This window comes from Camelus dromedarius, chromosome 13, assembly GCF_036321535.1.
Source record: "Camelus dromedarius isolate mCamDro1 chromosome 13, mCamDro1.pat, whole genome shotgun sequence".
In the NCBI taxonomy this organism is placed as follows: domain Eukaryota; kingdom Metazoa; phylum Chordata; class Mammalia; order Artiodactyla; family Camelidae; genus Camelus; species Camelus dromedarius.
The window spans coordinates 12,702,045-12,713,585 of NC_087448.1; the positions used below are offsets into that span (position 1 = coordinate 12,702,045).

General features: G+C 38.7%; 1 protein-coding gene across 4 annotated transcripts in view; it reads left to right on the forward strand.

The window, feature by feature from the left end:
• ABCC4 (ATP binding cassette subfamily C member 4 (PEL blood group)) overlaps positions 1 to 2,285 on the forward strand; it is a 189,924-nt gene extending 187,639 nt beyond the window's left edge. For all 4 annotated transcript variants that reach the window (XR_010383585.1, XM_010980230.3, XM_064493028.1 and 1 more), the window contains one exon: positions 549 to 2,285. Coding sequence is in view for 3 of the 4 variants with exons in the window: in XM_010980230.3 (XP_010978532.3) it covers positions 549 to 656 (108 nt within the window). In the remaining variant the exon portion in view is untranslated. The remainder of the gene's footprint in view (positions 1 to 548) is intronic.
• The last annotated feature ends 9,256 nt before the right edge of the window (positions 2,286 to 11,541 follow it).

Sequence of the window (11,541 nt, forward strand, 5' to 3'; positions counted from 1 at the left end):
GTATCCACAGATCACATTTCTGTAGGCCCTATAACTGCTCTGCTGCACAAATTAAACGCCAGGATGTTTCATACATATACGCCAGCGTTTGAATGCTTGTCAGTCAGTTTATAAAATACAGGGGTTACAATCTGATATTAACATCCACATCCATTGTGCTCATCTTGTGTGTGAAAATGAGAAACCTTCGTGCAGACACCCGATTTCCCAGCCTCTTTGTCACCCTGTTTTTAATTTATCTCCAGGTTTTGAGTCTGTGAGATGATTTTGCTTATCATTTTAATGTAGTGATAAAACATCTGTGAATCAGGATGATCAGAACTGAAGTGGAGCTACAGGTTGTTTGCCATGAAGCCCAGCCCCACTGAGGTTTTAGTGGGGCTCCCTCCTCCGTGGAACAAATACATCCCTGGTTTTTTAATTGTGCCTCCCCTAGAGATAATCATTCGCGTCACATGAAGAAGTGGACATAGAAGTGCATTGCCTTAGGGAGGAGGACTTTGTAACTTTTAAACATGTTTTTATACCTCTGTGTTTTTCCCCCCCAGGTGTACTTCAAAAGGAATTATCCAGATATTACTCACAATGGCCCTGTGGTTATGAACACCTCCAATGGACAGCCCTCAGCCTTAACAATTTTTGAGACAGCACTGTGATTCTACCATGATGTCAAGTCTGTTCCAAAGGCATTTTTTTCCCAATAGTTTTTGCACTGTGTAAACTGCATTTTACTTTTTTTTTTTTTTACACAAGCAACAAATATTTACACATACAAGATGTTCAGTTATTTGAATTTTTTTCCTCCAACTTCACTGAATGATTTCATACTCTAACAAAATGATTTATTACTTTTATTTATATGTTCTACTTTTTTTTTTTTTTCCGTTATCTACATCACAGGTGCAGGCCACCAGTAAAATCTTACCAGGTTTTGTGCCTTAAAGACTCTAGAGCCAAAGTTTACTTTCTAAGGTGTAAGACAGCGTTGTCAAAGATGTTTTTTACTGCCCCTTAAGTCACATATTCCTTTCCAATTATATCAGGGATTCTATTTACTTGAAGACTGTGTGAAGCTGCCATTATCTCTCACTACTTTCTTGAACATAACTAGGACACTATTCCCTGCCAAAGGCCTGGTTAAAACAATACAGAAAAAACAAAAAATACACTGTAGTTTACGTGGCATTATAGTAGCAAGAGCTGCCCCTCCCCACCCCCTCAGGAAAGATAAACGGTTAAAATACAGGAGGACAATATTTAATTATGTTTAAAAGAGATGGATGAGAAAATAATGCTTTCTTAAAATAGGAGCCCTTCCAGGGGATTTGATAGTGAAGAACACACGTGTGATCATTGACCGTCTTCTAGATTTCATGGCTTTGACAGGATAACCGTTGACAGTTTCAGACTCAGCTTGGGGATAATTTCAAAAAAGGCCAAGCCACTAACTGTAGTTGCCCTCTGTATCGTGGTGGTTTTATTTGGATTTCTGTTTCCCTGACGGTTGACCCTCTGCTGCCTTTTGGGTTAGCATTCATTGAAATCCTTTCTAAATCACATGCTCAGGCTCTCCTGACTTGGTGAGAAAGAGAGAAAATCACTGCAGACGGTGACTGATTACACAGCGTGTTCTCAGGATGCGTCAAGAAGAGTCACTTCCATGAGCCCAGGACAGTTTACTTCTGACCACTAATAGGACTCTGTTTAGATCTTTCTAATCACTAGTTCAGCAAACCACAAGACTTCCTCGCGCCTCCTGTGCTTTATTTGAACCACGGCCCCTTAGTTTTTTTCGATGGTCGTGGCTGTTTTGTGTTGAGTTCAAGTTACTTAAGGTTTTACTGTCGTGGTTTTAAGTGGACCTTCGTGACGTCTCACAATGAGGTTTAACTGCCTTCAAATTGCATATGTTAATACATACGCCTTCTGATAGCGGGTTTTTGGTCTGTAACAGAGAAAAGGATGTTTTATAGAATCAAGCCTTAAAATGCACACACACAGCAAACCACCAAAATACATTGGGTGCAGTAGCAGTTTGACTCTTTGTGTTTAGAAATAATATGGTTAACGTTTAAAGTTGTGTGGTAGTCATGGTTCCTATTTCAGATGACTGAAATGGCTACAAGGATAATAATGAGGTTTGTTAAAACTGGAAATATTTGAAATGAAAATGTGTTCATCTTGTCTTTAGCGGTTAAAGGCAGTTAAATATGTTTCTGCTTTATTTCTGTTTTAATGTCATTATAGAATTTTTTAATAAAATAAAGTTCAATGGAAATAAATGACGTCTCCATAGATCTGTATTTTTGTTATTTGAGGTATAACTAACTCATGTCCTTGCTGTTGAAAGCCAGTGAATTCCAAAAATATCTTCTGTTATCAGCCAGTTCCCTTGGCCCTGTGGGTGCACCAGATGCTCCAAGCAGAGAGGTGGGCTTCAGATAGATTTACACAGTTGCTGTTGAAGTAAGCCCAGTTGTACCTCTTCCAAGAAGTGAAAGTATTAGCTTATGCCCCAGGCTTGACCCAAGTATTAAAATTGTTGAAGTTTTTGTTTTTTTGAAAAGTGACTTTGCCCTAAACTTGTAAGAAATCTCTATTGCTGCTACATTTAAAACACCTATAGGACGTTGGTTCTCAGGGTGTGGTCACTAGGCTACAGCATCAGCATTACCTGGGAACCTGTTAGAAATGCGCATTCTTATGTCTCACCCAGTATCTACTGAATCAGAAACACTGGTGGTAGAGACCAGTAGTCTGTGTCTTAACAAGCCCTAAACGTGGTCCTGATGCAGATGGAAGTTTGAACAGCAGTACCATTTCTACATAAAGAGCTCCTAAAACTCATTAAGAAAAACTCAGAAAGCCCAATTAGAGAAATGGATGAGAGATTCAAATAGGCATTTCACAAAAGCGAATATCCAAATGGCCAATAACTGGAGAAGAGCTCAGTCTCATTAGTTACCAGGGGAATGCAAATTAAAACTACAATGAGATACCACTAAAAGCCCAGTGGAACAGCAACATTTAAAAGGTTGAGAATACGAAATGAGCGCCTATGGAGCAGTGGAAACTCCTGCACTGCTGTTCACATGAAAAAGTGTATATTGGAAAATAAACTTTGGAAAACAGTTTGGCAGCATGTATTCAAGCTGCACACCCTGTGATCTATTAATTCTGCTCGAAACATATACATGTGTTCAAGGATGTTTCTAGAAACCTAATTCCTAATAGCCCCAAGGTGGGCATAATCGAAATGCTCATCAACCATGGAAGGAAAACGGACTGTAATGTAATAGAACATCCCACTGCAGTGAAAGCAGTTAAACACCAGCAGCGCAGGTGAATCGCAGACTTAAGCCTGACCCCTAAAGGGTATTTATGATTCCATTTGTACAAAGTTCAAACTTGGTTAAGGCCAGACCTTAGTGTTCAAATGAGTGCTTCACACTGTGGGGAGGTGGAAGGTGTTGGTAATTGGGAGAAATAGAAAGGTAGCTTCTGAGGTGCATGAAATGTTCTCCTGTTGGGGTGGTGGTTAGATGGGTTCGTTGGGCTCTCCAGTTACTTTCCACACTTCTTTGTTGCATGTCATACTTCACAATGGAGTGAACTAAGAAAAAAAACTTCTCAGCCTTGCTTTTATTTTAGAATCAGATTCACATTCAGTGGCTCAGTCATCCAAAAGTGAATCATCTGCGTGCAGGGAGTTATTTCTGCTAAGTTTTAAAAATATGGTACTGTTCAAGGGCTGTCTTATGGCTCAGCGAGTGGCCTCATTTGAATTTCTTGGTACAAGAGACATCGATGTCTGTATTTTCTAGAATAAAATAAATCCTATTTCCTCTCTCCAAATGGTTCTGATTTTTTAAAAAAATCCCTTTATTGAGTTGTGATTGATGTACCAAAAGCTTGTACATATTTCATGGAATATAACTAGATGAGTTTGGAGATAAGTATATACTCATGAAATCAGCCTCACAATCTATGCCATAAAAATACTCATCACTTCCAACATTTCCTTCCACCCTCGTAACTTTTCAATCTCTATTAGTAGGAAAGAGATACAAATAAATCAGTTTAATGCTAAATGCTTTTGATAACACCACAAATGGTTAGTGTCTTGTGAAGAAACAAGTCAATTCCATGAGGCAGTGATTTAGACTTACTAAGTATTGTGACAATTTGGTTTTAACTGTTAATTGGTTGATTAAGTTTGACTGATGAAAATCTGTTTTTCTTAACGAAAGTTTGACCAGAAACATTAGAAGCCCTTCTCCTCAAACCTGAGTACTTGTTTGATATCTAATTCTGAAAAGTTTAATTCTGTTCAGAACTTTACGCCCTGAAGTGTGTTAGATTTACCACCTGAATGTGTAAGTTACTATCCACAATTGATTCTGTTTTGGAGTGTTTTCAAGACACATCTCGACTTAGAAAGTTGACATTTAGGACACCACATCTCAAGAAAAAGCTTCTTGTAATTTCACTTATGTAGTTCAGGCAATGGGTGAACTTACATTTGATTAAAAAGAAAGATATCTTTCACTTGGAATAAAAAAAACTGAGAAAGTTCAAATTAAAAACAAAAAATCCTAAGAGCCATGTTTATGATCAACCCAATTTAGTCACCAAATGACCTAATTCTCCAAAGTTCATTTATTGAAAATTGAATAAGCATCTGTCACTAAAGGAAATTCTCCATAAAAAAAGTACAGACTACATCATCACACAAGTATAGATTAAAAAATAACGTATGGGTTTCCTCAAAAACTGCAGTATTTATGGATTAATTGCCACAAAACTTGTGGCATATGCATTTAAATCCGTATCAAATTGAAGATTTTAAACCGGAGGGTAACCACTCACACACATCCCTGTTTCCATCATTTTGTATTCTGTTTTTGGATTTTAAACTTATTATGTGTATAGCCAGCAATTTTCAAATAAATATCCTCCCCGAGTACTGGAGTCTTTTTGATACATGTTGCATTTTTGGGTCTCTGAGATACAGACTTGGGTGGAATTTAGCGTTGGGATTTTTACCAGGGGTGCCCTTGGGATCAACACCTGTGGAACCAAGAGGGGAGAGATAGGACAGGCAGAGGGAAAAGTCAAGGTCCAACGCTGGCCAGACAACCTTAGGTGACTCCATCAGGGCTCCAGAGTGAAGATGGCCCCTCAGGGGTGTCCTGACCTGTCCAAGGGCCAGGCCTCTGTACCTCCACTTTGGTCAGTCATTGCATGTAGGCGGCCCCCGAGGGGCTGGTGGCTTAAAACTGCCCACTGGCACCACTCCCAGCAGCTGGAGCAATGGATCCTTGAAGGGAGGTCTGGGCAGCACGTCTCCGTGCCCCCCATGGTGTGTGTCACAGCTCCAGAACTGGATGACTAGGATGTACTGTGATGGGAAACTTGGTGACTGGTGTTTAGTTCAAAATGTCTGATTAAGTGAGTGTCCTCAATACCTGTGGTCTAAAAAATAGAGAAGGTCCATGTGGGCAGGTCCCTCATTCTCTAGAGTCAGCCTAGTTTTCACCTCTTCTAGTTTTTCCATTAATACCTGGAACCACCTGTCATTTGTTAAACCGAACCATATTTGGGTTAATGTCTTTTTTTTTAACTTCCAACTTAACAATTTTATTTTCAAAAATTTTCCAGCTTTATTGAAGTTACGATTGACAAAAATTGTATTTAGGTTTCATATGATTTAAAGTACACAACACGATTATTTAGTATGCGATTATCGCAATAAACATCCATCACCTCACATGGTTACCCGTTACTGTCTGTGTGTGTGATGCGATCTGCTCTCAGCAGATTTCAAGTCTACAATCCAGTCTAGATCTCTACTGACCAAGAACGAGGAGGCTGTTGCTCATTTAAACTAAACACCTCCTCTTCCCTACATTCGTTTTGTTTTTTCAGCTGGTTACCTTTGTTCTATTTCTTTTCACCAACTTAAAAAATATATATCTTGAACCCCTAATTTGCAAGATGGTAATTATGGAAACAGCCGTCGTGCTTACTATGACCAGGCATTGTTCTAAGCCTTTTACATGTCACATCTTGAAACAGTTAATTTTTAAACAAGAGACCCTGTTTTTTCCATTTTGCACTGGGCCCTATAAATTATGTAGCCTTCCCTATGAGTATTCATAGCTGGTCTGTTTTCTCACTATACCAGGAGTGTCTAAAGAACTGTGAACTGTTCACTCTTTCATTGCATCTTCCAGCACAGTGTCTGTCACAAAGGAGGTGCTCAGTAAACGTTTGCTGAATGAATAAGTGATGACTGAGAACAAACCTTCCTTCTAAACGTTATAATTTTGTAATGTTAAGGGGTAGCCTGGGATAATAGGCCTGGCTTTGGAGTCCATCACACATCTCCGCATGCCAGTTCTATCTTTACCGCTTGATAGCAAGGTGGGTGCCCAAAGAATGAGTTATCTAAAGTGAGACACTTGAGAGAGAAGGAACAGTGATAACCAGCCAGGGCAATAAGCTGGCACCACCCCTGACAGAACGGGCTGTGGTCACCCTACAGCCACACAGCCTTAGTCGCATGCTTGCGTAGGTGTCTCAACCTCTTTGAATCGCAGCTTCTTCATCTGGAAAATGAGTACATTTCCTGCCCTTGCACACTGGCTTTGGTCGGAATGACTGATGGACAAAGTGCATCCAATGAAACAAAGTATGGACGCACCGACCTTGGTGATTCTTAATCCCCAGGAGAGGAGCGCAAGACAGGTGTGGATGAAGGTAGGTTTGTAGACTGTGGAAGGTGTATTTGAGGAGGTCCTCACCTGGCGGCCTAAACCAAACTGTTCTTCTTTCACAGAGAGAGAAAATGAAGCGAGCACACAGGGAGGGAGGAGCCCCAGCTCTGGAGTCAGCCTTCCGGGGCCAAACACTGGCTTCTCTGGGCCCTGGCCGGCTGGGTTTGGACTCGAGTTCTGCCACCTGCTAATCGTGGGCTCTTAAGGTTGGAAGCACACTGCTTCAGTTCCTTTGTAAAGCTGAGGTGGGGGTGATACGTTTCTCAGAGGGCTGTTGCAAAAATTAAACATGACAGTGACACTCACAGTTTGGTCTGTGGACTAGTGCCAGTTTTTTTTTTTTTAATAAAATACATTTTTTATTGAAGTATATTTGATTTACAGTGTTCTTGGTGTACAGCAGAGTGATTCAGCCTTACATAGATATAATACAGAAATTTCAAGAAAGCTAGAAATGTGTAGCCATCTGACAGTGCTCTGACATCCAGACTCAGGATGGGCAGAATCCCGAACGGGCCGGAGACCAGTCTGAGCGTGAACTTTCATGGTGAGGCGCATGTGGTTGAGCTGCACACAATCCATGCACAGTAGAATCATTTGTTAGTTTGCAGTGGGCTGAAAATTTTAAATAATTAAATAAAACTGATACTTAACTGCAGACAGCTGAGAACCACTGCCAGGTATGTGATTAGCTCTCAATCAACAGTGTCCCCTTTACTGTTGCCATGATATTTATATTTAAAATTAGACCATATAGGCTTTCAAAAGACCCCATTATATATTAGCAATATTTTTAATAGCATTAAAAAGTTAAAAATAATTAAATTCTGCTCAATGGTAGAAGTTTTTAAATCTAAAAACAATACTGTGCATATGTTTACACTAGATTCTTAATCAACAGCGTGGTCTTGATATTGAAGAAGTTACCTGGAAACACATCAGGCCACTTTAAAACCTCCTCTGAGGACACCAGGTTTTATGTGTAAGCTATTGATTAAAAAAAAAAAAAAACAGAATATGGATTAACTGAACTTTTGCTTTTTACATCTAATGTTCTAAGGAAATTCAGCTCATTTTTAAAAAAAACTAAAACAGCAGTGTATGGTTGAAAATCTGAGAGAAATGTTTCTTTGAATTTAGAGCTAAAAAAATCACATTAATGGAAGGAATAAGATGCCCAGCCCTGTGAGACCTTCGTCTACACTCCAGGCCCATCTGACTTGCCTTGGGGGTCAACATTGGGGTTGTATGATTTTTCAAGAGGAACTAAGATCAAGACTTGCATTGAAAAAAAAAAAAAAAAGACGGATACACTCAGGATGTTTTACAGAAAGCTTAGACTGGGCAGTTCTGACTAGTTTCACCCTTTCACTCCACACCCCTGCTTGTAAAACAAGCCAACTCACAATTATCCATCCCAACAGGTGGAAGCTTTGGGTATTCCAAAACAGTGTTTGATACAAAAGCTAATCATATTCAATTTTGGAGGACATTACATGAAAAACATTTTTAAAGTTAAATTTTGCAGACTACCTAGACAAAAATTAAAACGAGTCTCTGAGACAGAGTTTTTCCCACATTAGAAGTGTTGTAAGAAAGGAACAGTCAACAGAGGATTGAGGATTTTAAAATATTACTTCTTATAACAATGAATTTTTTAAAAAATCCATGAGTTTATACTGATTCTAATAAGATATATGATAGAAGGAAAGGAAAGCTCTTTCCTGCAGTAGAATGTTGACTGACAAATGTAGAAAGATTGACAAAAAGTATCATATGGCAGCACTGTCATAAGTAATTCAGACAAAATTCAATATTGGCTGGTAAATGAGTATAGGGTGGATGTCTGGAAGGTGGGGGGAAATAGGGGATTTTCATAGGCTGGAAGTATCTTCCCAGATTACTTTTTAAGGGAAGAATTGTTTCTTTAAAGTGCAAAAATCTGGCAAACACCACCCTAACCAAGTTAGCAGATTTAACATTACCAATAATGGAGCAGCTGACACCCTTTCCTCCTGGTGTGTGAGGTAATGACAATATTATTTCTACGGTATTCTTGCCCTGCCCCCCAAAAGAAGAAAAAAAGCAAAGCCTAAAACAAATCAACAATCAGACAAACCCAAATCGAGAAACTTCTATAAAACTGGTCTGCACGCTTTAAAAATGTCAGTGACAAAGGTTGAGAAAGTGTTTCAGATTAAATGGAAACTGAAAAGACATAACAATGGAATTCATTGTGTGATCCTGGATGTAAAAAAATGCAATAAGGACAGTACTGAGACAACTGGTAAAACGTAACAACTGTATATTAGATAATAAAGTTGTACCGATGTTAAATTTCCTGAATTTATTCATTATACCATGGTTATGTAACAGAATGTCTGTGAATGCTGACATATTTAGTGGTAAAGAATTATGTCTGCACTGACTCTCAAAAGGTTCAGCAAAAAAATGATTGTATATGTGTTATATAATATATTAAATGTTATAACATGTGATAGATATGTACATTGTAACATGTATAATATGTACCATATACACATAATAATTTTCATTACATATGTGATCCTGGATCCGAAACCACATGTGTATCTGTTCATCAGGAGAGAGCAAATGTAGGAAAAAATGTTAAGTGAGTGAACCTAGAGGAATGATTGCACAATTCAACGTACTATTACTGCAACTTTTCTGTACATTAAAATTTTTTCCAAGATAAAAAGTTAGAGAAAAACTTCTCACAGCTCAAACACAGAGAGAAGAATCAACAGTCAGATGAGCAAGGGTTGACTATGTGGCCCATAAAAGTCACCAGACAAGGCCTGGTTTTGTGAGTATCATTAGCACAGCTCCCCGAGTCTAGATTGGGGTGAAAGCTCCGAAATGTGCACAGCCTCGCAGTGGGGCAGGTGGAGTTGAGATGCTTCTGCTGACAAACTACTGCTCACAGAAGCAGGATACGGCATTAGGGGATTTTTTTTTTTTAAGGCTATAATAATGCCAAGTGCAGAATCACCCATGAGCCACATTCCCAGGACTGTGCCTTTCACTCCACTGTTGTTAGAGGGAGTGGCCCCTGTGGGGCGCCCTGTGCTCTGAGCAGGGCAGGGTGGGGGGGTCAGCCAACGGCAGAGCTGCAGTGAGGAGTGATGCCCGGGGCCCCCACGGGAAGCTGAAACAAATCGCTGCTCATTGCTGCTCAGCAGAAGCGCTGCAGACTCCCACAGAGTGTGTGTTCCAGTGTAAATTCATTTTCTCTAGAAGGCTCTCTTTTTTCCCATGACACATAGATCTTTCTACCTGGAGTTGTGCCGATTAAGTTTATTCCGCTATGCCTTTTTTTGATGACAATAAACCAGCTACTTTTCATTAGTTTTCTTAAAGACCTGGTGTAACTGATGCGACTCTGCCACTAGTGGACTTTACAAGGAAGCATCATTGTTCTTTTGATGCTACTTGTATATGTAGGGACCGAGCCAACACGCAAGCACACGGGAGAAGGTTAATGATTCTAGAATCCCTTTCCTCCAAGTGGGAAGCCATTTTCAAGAAAGTTCACCTTGGCAATGTGAGATAATGCTGAGAAACAGGGATGTCTGATTTCATACCTCTGGTCACTTTAAAGTTCTATTGCAATTTGCAGACTTCTTACACCAAATTTTCCAGTTTTGCCCTTCTTGTTTTATGGCAAACACAGTGAAAGTAATGAAGATACAATGCGTTCTCCAATTCACAGGGATTAAAACAGGCAATGTCCGCTGTTGGCATGGAAACAGCCAACTAAGCTCTTTCAGACAAGCTGGTAGAAATGTGAATTGTACACACTTTCTAAAGTGTCACATGGTAACACAAGTCAAGGTCCTTGAAATGTTTCAATATTTTGGCTCAAAAACTTCTCTTCTAGGAAACCATCCAAAGGATATATTTATAAATTCCAGCAACAACAAAAAATACATTCAAAGATATTTGCTGCTATTTTACTTATATCAAAAATGGAAATAAGCTAACTTCCAGAAAGTCCAAATTTGGTACACTCACGCAGTAAAATATTAAACAGCCAATAAAATATTCTTGGCAAAGATACTTTAATGATACAGGGTAAATACTCATTTTATAATATTAAGTAAGAAAAATTATCTAAATTTTTAACACTTTGTAAAGCACACATATCTTTGATAACTTTAAAATTAAATAATCAAAAGTTAACAATAGTTATCTCTGACTGGTTTGATTATCACTGATTTTTATTTTCATAGGTTTTCTGAATTCTCCAAATTACCTACAATGAACATGGGTTAATCTTAAAGTTCAGAAAATATGTAAAGAGAAGTCACAGTGCTTCCTTTCAGTTAGGATGAAGTGAGGAGTTTGTATTTTAGTTATGAACAATATCTCATCTATCCACACAGAAGCTCCTAGCTTCAATATCTTGACATCAGATACTCCCATTAACTCCTAAGTTGCATGACTCTTCAGAAAAGTTTTGTCATGGTCTGCATGCCTTTCCAGTGTCCCTTTTCTTTAGCAATATCTGGCCAGTTTGAAAATTCCCATGTATTCCCATTAAAAATATAGGCCATATGAATACTGGACTTATTAAGACTGCATTTAAAAATAATTTTGAATGACACTTAAAAATTTTTTTCATATTATATTTCCTTTAACCCAACATGTACCAAATATCATCATTTCAATATGTAATGATATTAAAATTATTAATGGGATATTTTACATTTAGAAAAATCCTATGTCTTTAAACTCCGGT